The 15,238-nt window shown below is 40.8% G+C and overlaps 1 protein-coding gene across 1 annotated transcript; it reads left to right on the top strand.

Annotated features, from left to right (window-relative positions):
- Positions 1–4,437: 4,437 nt before the first annotated feature.
- LOC118745096 (collagen alpha-1(I) chain-like) lies at positions 4,438–13,782 on the top strand. Its single transcript, XM_036478634.1, has 12 exons — positions 4,438–4,687; positions 8,647–8,700; positions 8,751–8,801; positions 8,883–9,086; positions 9,162–9,775; positions 9,838–10,261; positions 10,323–11,122; positions 11,192–11,731; positions 11,787–12,120; positions 12,181–13,315; positions 13,379–13,472; positions 13,537–13,782. The coding sequence occupies exons 1-12, from the start codon at positions 4,438–4,440 to the stop codon at positions 13,684–13,686; spliced, it is 4,650 nt and encodes a 1,549-aa protein (XP_036334527.1). The 3' UTR covers positions 13,687–13,782.
- Positions 13,783–15,238: the final 1,456 nt, after the last annotated feature.

Raw genomic sequence — 15,238 nt, forward strand, 5'->3', positions numbered from 1 at the left:
ATCGAAAGAAATGTTGAGTCATGTGATTTTTTATTTTATCAAATTATATTGATAGTAGCTAATTTTTTTATTTGCCAATTAATACGTTCTTTGAAAGTTAGAGTTGCCTTAGTTTTTCTTAAATTATTGAGATACTTTCGATTCATCACTTCGTTACACGGTTAAGGTCGGGGCTCGGTTCGTTTAACTAGGGATTTCATATAAATAAGTGACATAAAGTAAATTTTAGCAAAAACAAGCGAGCAGAGGCAAGTAAGTTTATGAACGATTACCTTGTTAATAAGTGTCATAAAGTACCTAATGCTGCTAGTACATGTGTACTTATCAGGGAAAGCAGGTAGGGGTTTTTGGGGTTCCCCCTTATATTAGAAAAGTCCGCTAGTCTCCTACTAAATAGCACAGTCCCAGTGGTAGTGTGCATCCTTCTACAGACGGTCCTCCTAACCTAACGCTATGGTTAACCTAATTACTTAGGAAATAATCCGATGAAAGCGAAAGATATATTAGGCACTTTTTAAGCACATATGTGTACTAAAATATTTATTTATTTATTTACTTACAATTAGCAGTAGCTCCCTAAGCCTAATTAAAAAATGAAAGTGTTTTTTGCTTTGTTTTTTATTACAATCAATTGTCGCCTATTTTTTAAGAGATAATTTTATGACGTTGTGAATCTAAAAATATCAACCCATTCGCACAATCAAAGCAACAGCTGAACAGACACGCTCCAGCCAGCCGGCAGGCCAGGCCGGCTTACAAAGTGGCTTATCAATCGCCCTCATAAGACGTGGAAACGCACAAACGCATTCATTCACCACGCCGAACTCTGGGAGCGTAAACGATTTGAAGCATAGGGGAGCAAGATCAGCGGATCGCACAAAGAAAAGCTGAGCGTTATGCCATACTCAAATAGAGCAAAAGCGATGATTGTTCGTAATAAAAAATTATGTTCTCAATGCAGACTTGCAGATCTACACGTTCGCGTTCTAGTAGCTCTTATACGCATACGAAAATTTGATTGTACGTACATACATACATATGTAGTTAGTGGATGCTGGTCTATTGCGGACCGCTGCCGCGCTGATAACTCTCCGATTGAAAACTTTTTGGTAGAGTTCTGCGTTAGGGCAATTAATTTCCGATTTTTTTTCCTCTGCTGCGATCGGCGGTTGCTATAAAAAGCCTAGCGCGCCGCAGAAACGCTTCAGTTCGTTTGATTTCGGTTTACATTTGGTCTCGGGTAAGAAGTGTTTTTCAAGTGCGGAAGGAAATACATAGTGTGGAGTGCAGAAAGGAGTGAAGGCAGCTGCTAAACCTGAAAAGGGGGTCAGTAGGTCACGTAGCAGATATGGACCGAGCATAGCGGAAGGATGCTATGAAGGATGTTTATTTAAAGAAATGTGGAAATCGGAAGATTATTTATAGAGTGACACCGGAAGTGCGACTATAAAAAGAATTCGTTAATCGGGTTTAATCGGTGTGTGTGCGTGTAGAAATGGATATTAATTATCTGTGCAGTTTTTGATTAAAAAATTTTAAGTTTAGCTTTGAAAAAAAAACGCATTTTTTATAATATTTTCATGCATAAAAGTGAACATCAATTTCATTGAAAAATTATGCAATGCTTTAGTGAAACACGTCTACAAATGACCAACTACATTAGTGATGTATTTATTTAGCGTGACGAATACGATTTCGAGTACAAATCAGAAGAAGAAGGAAACAAATTTTGATAATATATGTACATTATTAAAAAATAAAAGAACTGATTTTTTTTCAAAAATATTCGGATCTATAACTAACTGCCGGGTTCACCTTCTGTCAGTTTTCGAACTAAATTCAAATAAGAAATCACTTTTCATTTAAATTGCTTTCGAGAAAGTGGTTGTAAATAGGGCTGTGCGATTATTCGATTACTCGAGCAAGTTGGTTAATCAATTATTCGGTTAATCAATTACTCGAGTAATCAATTCTTTAGAAAATGCTTATTTTCTTTTTTACATTCTGTATATGAAAAAAATTTTTCGTTGTTTTCAAAATAGCAAGGAACTTTAACTACTTTATACATATGAAGAGAGTTGAAATGTTGATTACTCATTTTACTAGAAATGTTGATTAATCATAAAGCAAATTACTCAAATATTTTTTTTTTTGGTTAATCAAAAATCTTGATTACTCGAGTAACTGAACTTTTGAATAATCATAATTTCCAATTAATCGAATAATTGAGTTATATACTTTATGATTAATTAAAATTTTGAGTAATCAATTAATCGCACAGCCCTAGTTGTAAATGATTTAGCAACGAAATATTGCAATGAAAAGTGATTTTTAAAAAGTGAAAATTTTCAATTATTGTTGTAAAACTATGTAAGTAGCTTCGAGAAATCATTTTAGACAATTTTTCGAAAAGTTTGGCTGGTCAAAATAAAAGAAAACGGTTAATCGTTTGAAAAATAAATAAGCTCCGCGGTATGAAATGTTTGTTTGAAGCCTAATTTGTAACTGAATTTTGATTAACCGATTTGCAACGTAAGAGGTTCATGGGAAAATTTAAATATATGTTACGAAGCTTTATAAATTGTCTTAGTTTATAAAGAGTTCTAACAAAAGTAACCGGCTTCTACGGAAAATAAAATTTTTAAATCGTAGTTTTTGTTTTAGACAGACTTTAAGTTAACGAAAATGACTTGTAAAAATAATCGGCATTTTGAGTAATCGGTTTTATGATTCCAGTTGTTTATTGAATACAGAATACAAGTGCAAATTAATAAACGTACATATCTTGCATGTTAAGATTTGCTTCCAAAGTGTTCAAAACTATCAGTTTTAACAAAAAGTAATCGTTTTATTTATGCTTAAGTCAGCAAATTGTAAAGTATTATGGCCAGTAAAAGACTAGGTAATTCTATTGTTTCAGTTTTGATTCACCTAAAAAAAATCCACGGAAAGTATTCGGTTTTATGAGTAATCAGTTTAATGGTTAGAGTTATTTAATAAATGCAAACAATTTATAAAAAAGAAGAAGTTTACCTTGTTTGTAACAAAATTTTTTCGAATGTCTTTAAAACTACTGACTTTAAAAAAAGTAATTGGTTGGTAATCGTGGTTGGCAACAGGCTATTAGTAATTTAATAATGTATTCGCTTTTTAAAAAAAAAGGGTAATCGGTTATGATTTTGCATTTGCATTTTTTTCCATCACTAAATTTCGCAAACGCTAATGTGCGGTCTATAGCCAACCGGAAACATTTCGAAATTCTCTAAATTATCAAAAAAATAATATTTGTATTTTTTGTTTGCGATTAAATTTTTATATTAATGATAATGTACCTGCTAAGACATGCGCACCAAAAAAAAAGTTTTTAATCGGCAATGAAGCAACAATTTTTGGTCATTAAAATTGTCTGACAGGCCAACAATAAAAATAGTGAATTTTAATACATACATAGATACTTACGTGTACCTAAATATGTATGTATGCTGCGGGCTGATAACAGGAACAGTTCGCGCTATACGATTCACATACATACATACATACATATATGTGTATATTGCGCTATATGCGGACGGAAAAAAGTTTAAAGCGCGCATATAAACACACGCACATATACAGAAGTGCCTAAAATAAATACAAATATTCACAGATATGCATACAAAAAAAAAATAACCAAAAACTAATAATAAAAACAACAGTAAAAATAGCCGATTGCTGCTTTTTTGGACAACAACTGTCATGTTCTAACGGCTGATTTTGTGCGTGTACATTTGTGTATATAATTTTTTTATCAATCTGAGTTGAAGACCTCGCCCAAATAAACTGAGATTAATGTAGATCGGTCGCAGAAAAAAAAGCTACAATACGCTATGGTGATGGCGATGTATCGCGTTCAAAAACGTTTTTTTAGCGCAATAAACACACACGACGATTTGTTCAAACAAATTGCGGTCACAGCAAAAAAAAAATGCATTTGTGTTGAGTCCACTTTGCGAGCGTGTCAGCGCCGTCCGCCCAAAGGCCATTTGACACAGTTTAGCAGCAACAAAATCGAAATCGAAGCGCGGTCGGCTTTGTAGCTGGGAGTGCGGATAGTTGCTGCGGATAGCGGATTTTGGCTTTTAAATTTCACTTTTTCGGTTTTTATGAAGTTTGCTTATGCCACTTCCGCTTCAACTACCTTACCTTTATTTTGTGAAAAAAAATTCATTTTTGGTGCAAGTTTGCCTATCCAAATCCTGTCACTCAAAATAACAGCGAAAAAAGCTTCTCCGCTAGGTTTTCATATTGATTTTTTTTCTTTTCTTATTGTTTTATATCCACTCCAATGTGCAGTTGATGATGCAGCAAATGACTTTATGAATACTAAAACCCGAAGCATTTTGAATTTCCCACTCAATTCAAAATAAAAACAACAACAAATTATATTGTGCAAACAAAATGAAATTCAAACAATCGCACCTTCTTTGCCTCGCATTTGTCCTTTGCTTTCTGTTTGAGTGTGCTTTGGCAGATAATTCAGCTGGTGCTCATGTCGGCAAGCGGAAAACGCGTAACAAAAAAGTGAAAAAACACCGTAAAACATTAAGTGACCGACCGCAGGCAGAGGAACCGCAACCAGAGGCCGATTTGCCGGGTGCAGATGAGTTTGACGCATACGATTACAACAACTACGATGATGTGGATGTGGGTGAGTATGAGTATGAGTACGAAATACGAGGGCAGTTTGATAGTTCACTGATGTTTTTCGGACACCAGGTTGTGATGCCGTAGAATAAAGTAGAACTTATAACCACTGTATACGTGCAATGACCTAATAGGGATGCTAGTCCAGAATGACGCCCAGATATCTCACTTCCTCAGCAAAATTATTAAAAAAAGGAATATGGGGAGTTTTCGTTTTTTTTTTTTGAAAAGAGAACTTAGTTGAAAACAGGCCAGTTTTTCTAGATCAGGTGGATACAGCACACAAAGCGATGTGTACCAGATCGCATGAAACTTGGTGATGCTTTCCCACTCACCCCTCTACCTTGAGGAAGAAAAAAGTTGAGGTTTAGCAGTCGAAAAAATGGTTTTGCTTTACCTTCCCTTTGAAATAAACACAACTTTCGCCAAGGTCTATTTTTCGGAGATGAAGTTTATTCTTAGACAAGCTCTATAAATAACAACTCCCAACAGGCAATGCTGCTTGATGTTTGGACGGAAATAAGCAGTCCATACCTATATAAATTCCTCAGGAGGTGGAGGTACTAGGTTCCGTAGTACAACACAGAAGTTGTGCGCTTTGTAGTGCATCTTTCATTTCCAAATGAGATGACGTCCAGTCGCGACTCGGTTTTTAAATATACTCTAATGTAGGGTGGTAAAAAAAGTAAACTCGTAATTTTAATGCTCTCACTTCTAAGATTTTTCTATAACGAAAAGATAGACTCCTTTTTTTTTTGATTTTAAAAACAAAGAAATATTTAGAGGCCGCACAAAGCACTGAAAATTTTCCATGTATGTACATATTTTATATGGGGAAAAAAAAATTTTTCATAGAAATGGTATAAAATTCTCGAAAATCAATATTTTTCGATCGGAAAACTCTGTTTCTCTTCAGGAGATTTCCAATAACAATACCCAATTATTTATTTAACCATTTTTTCATTGTAACTATATTTTAAAGGTCCGCCAAAACCTTCAAAAACTGCAATGGGGCCCATAAAAAATCCTTACTATTTAAAAATGGGTAAATAAACAATTTGTAAATTTTTTTTGGAGTCTCCTGAAGAGAAACACAGTTTTCTGATAGAAAAATATTGGTTTTCAAGAATTCTATACGCTTCCTATGAACATTTTTTTTCCCCATATAGAATGTATGGGAAACGTTGAGCGCTTTGAGCGACCTCTAAATAATTTTTAATTTCAAAATAAAAACAAACAGAGGTCGTTTTTTTTCAATATAGAACAACTTAGGCGACCACAGCATTAAAGTTCTGGCTTTCCTTTTTTTTGGGACCACCCTAATGTGCATGCATCGGAGACGGCGCATCCTTCGTATCACTTTTTTCATGCGTTCCCTCTCCGATTGTTTCTCCATGCTATAGCATAAACTCTTCCAAGAGACTCTTTGGCTTTTCTTTGGCAATCATAAACTTCTGTCAGGTTTCCTCGTAGGCAGGCCAGCACCATAGCTTCCTACTTTCCTTTTTAAGGGAGCAGATGATGGATGACCTCCTTATTCGACCCAGTATTCTTATTCCTTCTGAACAAAAAAAAAATCATTTACACGAAATGGCATCTCTTCCAAAATAGCCTTTAGTTATTGACATATTTTCCATTGACGTCTGTCGAACTTTATTAATTCATCTTCTTACACATATGTATCTGTGGCACACACTTGAACAATCGCTCCTAATGACATCTCCATTCGATTTCAATTGCTTCGCTGACAACCTCGACTGTTGGCGTTAATTAGAGCGCAGTAAACTTTTATGTTTGTTGCATGTTAAGGCAAGCAATCTTGTTGCAACTTCATCAGATAGTATGTACAAGAAAAAAAATGCAAAACAACCAAAAGAAAAAAATAATAATAAAAATGCAACAAAATCAATGTGAATGATGCGAAATTTGAATATCAGAATAGCACATCTGCAAATCATAAGCGAATGAATATATAAAATGAGTCCAATGAAGCATTGAAATGAGTGTGAAATCGATTAAGGCGTTTGATGATTTTGTTAAGAGAACAACGAATGTATAGAAATTAATTTACATACATGTCATCCGTCCGCTACATACATATGTACATACATACATACATATTATGCAGTTATTTTTTTTTATGTTAAATGTGCATTGAAATGATCAAATTTTCAAAGGCAGATAACTTGTTGATGACGGAGACAGCGTTAGAGCACTAGAATGCATTCTTTGAAATCCTGCACATTTTTGTCCGATATCGCACCAAATTTATGCGGTACATCAAAAGAACGACACCAGAAGAGAATTGTGATATCGTCATGAAATGACTCTGCTTTCAGCCAACGCACTAAGCTACTTCTCAAAGCTGAAAAATCGGTGCTAAAGTCTGTTTTTCGGTTTGGGCCGAGATCATAAAACTTCGCCGATGGACTCTCTATTTTATGACGTAGCTTCAGTTGTTCATCACCAGATCGCCATTACCCAAGCTTATGACGAATGCGTCTAAGTATGTCCATATCGTTAAAAAGCTCACGCAGTTCGTCATTCCATCTTCTTTGATAGCCGTCACCCATGGGAACTGCGGCTTAGATATTGGGGCGTATTCTTGTTTTCGTGCGAATCGAAAATCATGACATTTTCCTATCAATTTCTATACGGCATATATTAGTTCTTATGAAATCCTTCTAAGTTTTCACAGCTTTGATCGACCTAGTTCATGTTTCTGCGCCTTACAAAAAGGGGCATGATGAAAGATTTGGAGAGCGTGACTTTTGCTCGCCAAGAGTGGGCCGTGACCAATCTTTAAGCCTTCTACTCTCAGCTAGAAAGTGCTGCGCTGACGGCACTGTTGTTGAGAATGATGGTGAAGTCTAGTGAAGGAATGTGGTTATAGTAAAAAATCTACATTTTTCCTTCTCGGACTGAATAGCCCTTATCTTTGTTGCAATTCCTGCGGGGTATATGGCAACAGAATAGGCCGAATACATGATTTAGCTGGATGTAGGCTTCCTAGATTTTTGTTCTCTGAATCAGAAGAAACTTAGAGCACTATATTTCTAAGTACACCTCCACGTGAATATTGTCATATCAACTCTTAACTTTGAAACACTTTACCTTAATTGCTTTTTCTTCACTCAAAACCGATGAATTGGAAAATTTTAATCTGCATATGTATGTATGTACAATGTTCAGAAATATGTACACATAAATGAACATATATGCATATGTATACGGTATTATGCGTGCAAAATTATGCGCAAGAATTTGTATGTCTACAGTAAGTTGACAAGCTGATAAAAAAGCTGTCAGAGCATAATGCTAATATATGTATACATAGGTATGTACATTAGAGTGGTCCAAAAAGAGTAAAGTCGGAATTTTAATGCCGGCACGCCCTAGGATTGTTATATACCGAAAAATCATACGCCTATTTTTTTAAATCAAAAAATATTTAGAGGTCGCTCAAAGCGCTCAAAGTTTTCTATGTATTTTATATTGGGAAACTTTTCGTAGAAATGGTATGAAGTTCTTAAAAATCCAAGACTTCCAATATTAATAGCCCATTGTTTAATTAATTTGATTGATTTTCAAGAATTCTACACAATTTCAAAGTAGTTTTTTCCCAATATAAAGTACATGGAAAACTTTCAGCGCTTTGAGCACTCCATAATTTTTTTTATATCTCAAAAAAAAAAATTGGGATACCGTTTTTTCGGTATAGAATAATCCTAGGGGGTGGCGGCTTTAAAATTCCGACTTTACTTTTTCACATGTATTTTTGGACCACTCTAATGTACACATACATAAAAGGTTGTACGCACCTCCATTCTTAATAAAAGTGCAGTAGCAGTAATTAATTAAAGTTGCATAAGTGGGACATATGTCAGCAATATTTACATAACTTACTTGCACTTGTAGCAACATATTTGCTGATAGATAGATATTAATTGCTTAAAATTGTAGAACCATTCATATATACACATGTGAAGACACGCATTTATCTTACATCATTTATACGTAAGCATTTCCCCGAACTAAGTATAAGCTTTGCATTTTACTCCTTCCAGATCCCGATGGCAATGTAGGCGGTGCTGACGGCTTTGTTACTCATCAGGAAGGTAAGCCTGCTTACCCACTAGGCACACTTCAATTGTCGTTTACATTTCCTTGAACTACTTTCTATGCGCCTTCTTTTATAGTACACACCCCATCGGCTGGACCACGCCCACAAGCCCCTGCCAATGTCGTCGGTGCCTTTTCATGTCATTTCGAAGGCAATTGGTATCGTGATGGTGATGAATTTACGAGTGAACGCAATGGCTGCACGAACTCTTGTACTTGCACAGAGGGCAAAGTGATCTGTCGCGCACCTGAAAATTGTACACCTCTTGCAGAACCATCTGGTCGAGTCCCCCTGCCGCCTGCGACTTCTACTACCACGACAACAACTGAGCGTAACGTATCGCCAGCCGGTGAAGATAATCCATATGCAGGCGTCTATACGGGTCCACGAGGTTTACCTGGTTATCCTGGCGCTCAGGGCCGTCCTGGAGAGGGTGGCACTCCTGGTTCACCTGGTAATCCTGGTGTGCCTGGAAATCCCGGCCCACCTGGCCCAATACCCGATGTGAGTTACTATCACCAACAGTTGGCTGCTGAGTATGCGAATTCAGATAAGGGTCCAAGCTCGCCACCATTTGTTCCTGAATTTCAATATCTGCAATCGTCGGTGGGGCCGGTTGGTGCGCGTGGTCCACCTGGTAACTCGGGTCCGGCGGGTCCACAAGGCTTTCAAGGTATGCGCGGCGAGCCCGGTGAACCCGGATCACAAGGTCCTCCTGGCCTAATGGGACCTCGCGGTCTGCCTGGCCCACCTGGCAAGGATGGTGCGCCAGGGGAGGATGGTGAACCTGGATTGCAAGGTGCTGCAGGCACGCCAGGACCGCGAGGCTTACCTGGGATGTCAGGTATTCCCGGCTTGAAGGGGCATCATGGTTTACCTGGTATTGATGGTTCAAAGGGAGATCAAGGTGCAGCTGGCGAGAAAGGGAGCACAGGTTCAATGGGTGCTGTTGGTCCCACTGGGCCGCAAGTAAGTTTTGTGCTTAATTTCATTTTGCTAAGAAAATAGTCAAGCATTTTATTATTTTACAGGGTCCTGCTGGCCCGCGTGGTGAGCGCGGTCGAGAAGGGCCATCGGGTCCACCGGGCGCTAGAGGTTTAGATGGTAATCCAGGAGTGGCAGGCCAGCCCGGTTCAATAGGTAAACCTGGCCCCCCTGGTTTTCCTGGTAGCCCAGGTGCTAAAGGAGATTGGGGGCATCCAGGTCCAAAAGGTGATCAAGGCCTGCAAGGCCCACGCGGTGAAGCTGGCCGCCCAGGTGCTGCTGGTGAACCCGGTATATCTGGACCGCCTGGTAAAGACGGTTTAAATGGTGATAAAGGCGCGATGGGTGCGCCAGGAATAGCTGGACCCCAAGGTTTTCCGGGATCACGTGGTCCCGATGGCTTACCTGGTAGCCCAGGAGAACCCGGCGTGAAAGGCACACCGGGCCAACCAGGCGAACGCGGTTTTAAGGGTAATACATTTAGAGGCAATTTACTTATTAGTTCCCTGAAACTCAAGGTATTTTTTCACAGGTGATCAGGGCATTAAAGGAGAAGCTGGCCAAGCAGGTCCACGAGGGTTACCAGGCACGGTGGGACCGGAAGGGAAACGTGGTAAACGAGGCATGCGGGGACCTACTGGGCCATCTGGACCAACAGGCGAAAGAGGACCACAAGGGTTGCCTGGACTTTCAGGTCCAGATGGACCTATTGGACCCAAAGGTACACCTGGCGATCGCGGAATTCAAGGTCCACCCGGAATAAAAGGAAGCCCCGGAGATGTGGGACAACCAGGCGTAGCAGGTGTGCAAGGCTTACGTGGTTTACCAGGTCGCATCGGACCTCCCGGTAAAACAGGACCGGTCGGCGAGAGAGGAATTACTGGTGCGGACGGAAAGCCTGGTGAACAAGGACCACAAGGATTGCAAGGGTTACCCGGCCCTATGGGAATTCCTGGCGATAAAGGATTCCCCGGTGAGCCAGGTAAAAATGGTGAACCGGGTCCCCCGGGTCCACAAGGACCTCATGGAGATAGCGGAAAGGATGGTTTACCAGGGGCACAAGGTCCTCGTGGTCCTCCTGGTCAAGATGGTGAGCGTGGAGAGCCCGGTTCGGTTGGTCCCAGAGGTTTTCAAGGTCTTCCCGGAGTTACTGGTAGTCCAGGTTCTCCAGGTAAAGATGGATCTGCCGGACCGCCTGGTCCACAAGGTCTAGTTGGGCCTACTGGATTGCGTGGCGAACGTGGTTACCCGGGAGAAAGAGGTCCAGTTGGCCAGCCTGGAACCCCTGGAGAGCGGGGAGAGCCTGGTGCACCAGGACATGATGGACCCCCAGTAAGTATTGAAAATAAATATGCATATGTTATGCTTTTGGTCAAAAGATTTTCATCGCGTATTATTTAGGGATCACCTGGAAAACCTGGTTCTAAAGGACACATGGGAGCGCCAGGAATGTTAGGTTTACCTGGACCAAGAGGTCATTCCGGGTTACCAGGTGAAAAAGGCGAGCGTGGTAGTCCTGGTTCACTTGGTCCTGAGGGTCCGCCCGGCCGTCCTGGTGACCGTGGGCCACAAGGTATTGTAGGACCTCCTGGTGCACCCGGAGAATCAGGGGAAAGGGGCGAGCCTGGAAACCCAGGACCGCCAGGTGAGCAAGGCGCAGCCGGTGGTGCTGGCGAAAGAGGGCCCGCCGGCTTACAAGGTCCACCAGGATTTCCAGGAGCACCAGGTTTAGCAGGACTACCTGGTGCAAAAGGTGACCGTGGATTGATGGGTATTAAAGGTGAACAAGGCAACGCAGGCCCTCATGGTCTTCCCGGAGAGCAAGGCCTACAAGGACCAGTGGGACTAAGTGGCTCCAAAGGTGCACGTGGTGAACCAGGTATCAGAGGTGAACCTGGCCTAAGTGGCTTACCAGGCAGACCCGGCGATCAAGGGCCTCCAGTAAGTTTTGTCTGAGAGATAAAATTTAAATAAATATTAATAAAATGCTTTACAGGGGCAACCAGGAAGTCAAGGCTTACCAGGCGTTGCTGGCTACCCTGGAGCTAAGGGAAATCCTGGTGAATCTGGTCGGCCAGGAAATCAAGGCTCACCAGGTTTGCAGGGGGCACCTGGCGCGGAAGGACAAAAAGGAGAAACCGGCAGTGATGGACCACCTGGACCTGCAGGTAATTCCGGGCCACCAGGAAATGTTGGTGAGCGAGGAATGCCAGGCCTGCCCGGTCCACCAGGAGTAGCTGGTTTGCGTGGCTTGAGAGGAGTAGCCGGTGAGCCAGGCCCACAGGGAAAACCTGGAAAAGACGGAGCACTTGGACCGCAAGGCTTGCAAGGTTTGAGATCTGATTTAAAAAGGAAATACAATTTTTACACAGAAGGTATATAATTTTCAGGACCTCAAGGCTTACCAGGACCAATGGGCGAGTCTGGTCCTGAGGGGCCAGCAGGAAAGTCTGGACCGCCGGGAATTTCTGGCCGCACTGGGGATAAAGGACCTCAGGGACAACAAGGAAACCCTGGACCTTCAGGAAATCCTGGTCTCCCAGGTCCACCTGGTGCTATTGGACCAATAGGTTTGCAAGGTGAACGTGGACTTAAAGGTGATACAGGTCTGCCGGGTGTAGAAGGACCGCAAGGTCTACGTGGTAAACCTGGACCACCTGGCGTAGAGGGTCCCAAGGGCGAATATGGTGAGCCCGGACCAAAAGGTATCAAAGGACACCGAGGTCTTATCGGCTTGCAGGGCATGCCTGGTCAGCAAGGTCTGAAGGGTGACGTGGGACCGTCAGGAACACCCGGGCAGCCCGGAAAACCAGGAGACACTGGTATGCGAGGACCACAAGGACGCGACGGCAATCCAGGACCACCAGGCCCCCCGGGTCAACCAGGGCCGCGTGGGTTCAGTGGTAACGAAGGAAAACCTGGCCCTATAGGAGCCGCTGGTCCACCGGGACCACCAGGTCCACCTGGCGAATCGGTCGGTTACGATGTTGCAGCGCTCACTGCTTTACTTAGTCAAGGCCAAACGAAAGGTGTGGAAATCCTAAGCGACCAACCAAATCTGTTGCCTGAAGGACTCTCCGATGAGGAAAAGGAAGCTATGGTAATCAAGGCCTTTGAGCACTTAAAAGCTTCTTTCGAGCGCCTGCGGCGACCCAACGGTCAACAATCGGCGCCAGCCAAAACTTGCCGCGACCTATTCGCTGCCTACCCTGACTACAAATCTGGTGAATACTGGATCGATCCGAATGAAGCTGATCCGCGCGATGCTATCTTAGTGTATTGTGACCGCGAGACACGTGGCTCATGCATACTGCCAAAGCCACAAGAAACGCCCCAGTTAAGCTATAAGGGCGCTGAGAAAGAAGTATGGCTGAGTGAGATGCCTGATGGTATGAAGATCACCTACAAAACCGACTCGCATCAGTTGGGATTCCTGCAATTGCTGTCCGCCAAGGCATCACAGAAGATTACCTTCAACTGTCGAAATACGATTGGCTATTTGGATGAGGACCAATCGAAGGATCGGTAAGAGAGAATAATATTAAATAAAAACTTGCTGGAGTGACTGGAAAAACTTTTATATTTTAGTAACGGCTTAAAGCTGTTGTCATGGAATGATGCCGAGCTAACGCCAAAGGGACCGCTGCGCCTGCGCTATGAGGCCGAAAGTGATGAATGCAGGGTAAGCACGAGTGAGATACTGAGCTCTTTCTTTAAAATGATAATGATTGTTCTGTGTGTTTCAGCATCGCTCCGATTCTTGGGCTAAAACGGTGATCACTTATAAAACTGAGAAGCCACAGAGGCTGCCAATAGTTGATATTAAAATCAGAGATATTGGTGAGGCTAATCAACAGTTCCGCATCGAATTGGGTCCTGTATGTTTTTATAATTAATAGCATTGTAATAAACTCGCTCGCTCTCTTAGCCTTAAGATATAAGTACTTTTATATTTCATTTTATTTTTCTAAAATTTTTTCGTAAACTTAAGAACAAAGGACTCTCGAAAAGCATTTAAATTTTATGTAATGATTTTTTATGTTTTTTGTTTTTATAGCAGAATGCTTATACATTTCTATGTAACTCTATAATGTTGGTATATTTTTAAGTAAATATAATATAATATACGTTAAACGAAATTGTTTTCCAAATATTTATGTGTTTTTGAAGCAATGCTAGTTACATATGTATATCTAAACCTACTATTAGTTGTGGACGCCCATTCCCTTAGAGAGAGACGTCTTTTCAAGGAGAAAAAAAAGGCCGAAAGACATTGGTACGCAGAGCTATCAGAAAGTAAGCAGAAATTGATTGGATTCACACCCTGAGATAGTTCCTGCAGAAAAAAAGTAGGAAATCGTATATTAGGGACTTAATAGAAAGAGGGAATACTTTCCAAAGCGTTTGATAAAGAAGAGTTCAGCCCAAAGTAAAGAGACGATGTTCATCCACTCGACCAACACAAGGTGGGGACAGCCATACTTCGGCTAAAACACAACAAAACAACCCGGAGCTAACAATATTTTGGCTGAGCTGTACAAAAGGAATGGTGAAGAGCTGGTCATACTTACAAGCTGCTAGTACAATTTTGGCCTGATGAAAACGTGTCCGAAGAAGAGATATTCTGCTGTTGGTGCCAATTAGAGTGGGATAAGTCATTTCAAAATAGCAATGAAAAACTGTAGGCTTTCATGTGCCCACTCATTCGAATTATCAGTGTGGTCTTAGACCTGGTAAGTGCATCACAGAACAGATTTCACAGTGCGGCAACTCTTGGAAAATGCTCTACATAGATAACCAAATAAATACATATAAAATTTTGTATCTATTCTATTTTAAAACTATTTTGGAAAAGTAGTGTCAGCTACGTTCTTGGTAAAGAAGAGGGGATATTTGCGACGCTTTGTCCTCGGCCCGAACCGAATAGCGGTTGTTGAGCTATATAAGAGGAAAAAGCAGTACACTGGTCGTTATGCACTTAATCATTCCATTAAATTAGTGGGTGTCCTTGGTTTCACTAGCCACCCCTGGGCGCCGAGTAAGAAATTTTTAGTTGTTGCTATTTATAAAGTACTTCAGATTATCCCTATTAAAAAAGAAAAAAAAATACTTCACTAACTGGTTCTCATGGAAGTGTAATGTAGAATAACAATATGGGTATCAAATAAACAAGAAAATGCTGTAAAATTAAAAAAAAAAATTAACTTTTTGGTGCACAAGGACGAATAGCTATCGAAAATGTACATATATACATACATACAAATACTTACGAACAAATGAAAATATTGAATTGCCTTCAATGCTTCATGATGGTTGCTAGGTCCTTCTACTGACTGCTGCCCAATTTGTAATTTCCGTGCTGCATATGCATGTATTTGCAGTTCCGTTACTATTTTATTAGTGACTTTGATTTATGCAAAATGTCATAAATGTGTACATATATTTACT

Source organism: Rhagoletis pomonella, unplaced genomic scaffold, assembly GCF_013731165.1.
Source record: "Rhagoletis pomonella isolate Grant_MI unplaced genomic scaffold, Rhpom_1.0 Rhpom_scaffold_00008, whole genome shotgun sequence".
NCBI classification, from domain to species: Eukaryota; Metazoa; Arthropoda; class Insecta; order Diptera; family Tephritidae; genus Rhagoletis; species Rhagoletis pomonella.

Excerpts from the sequence above, each read along its gene's own strand:
- LOC118745096 (XM_036478634.1), top strand. The coding sequence starts at position 4,438 with ATGAAATTCAAACAATCGCACCTTCTTTGCCTCGCATTTGTCCTTTGC. Across the intron at positions 9,776-9,837 it reads TTGGTCCCACTGGGCCGCAA|GGTCCTGCTGGCCCGCGTGG; the intron begins GTAAGTTTTGTG and ends ATTATTTTACAG. Across the intron at positions 13,316-13,378 it reads GAGGACCAATCGAAGGATCG|TAACGGCTTAAAGCTGTTGT; the intron begins GTAAGAGAGAAT and ends TTTATATTTTAG.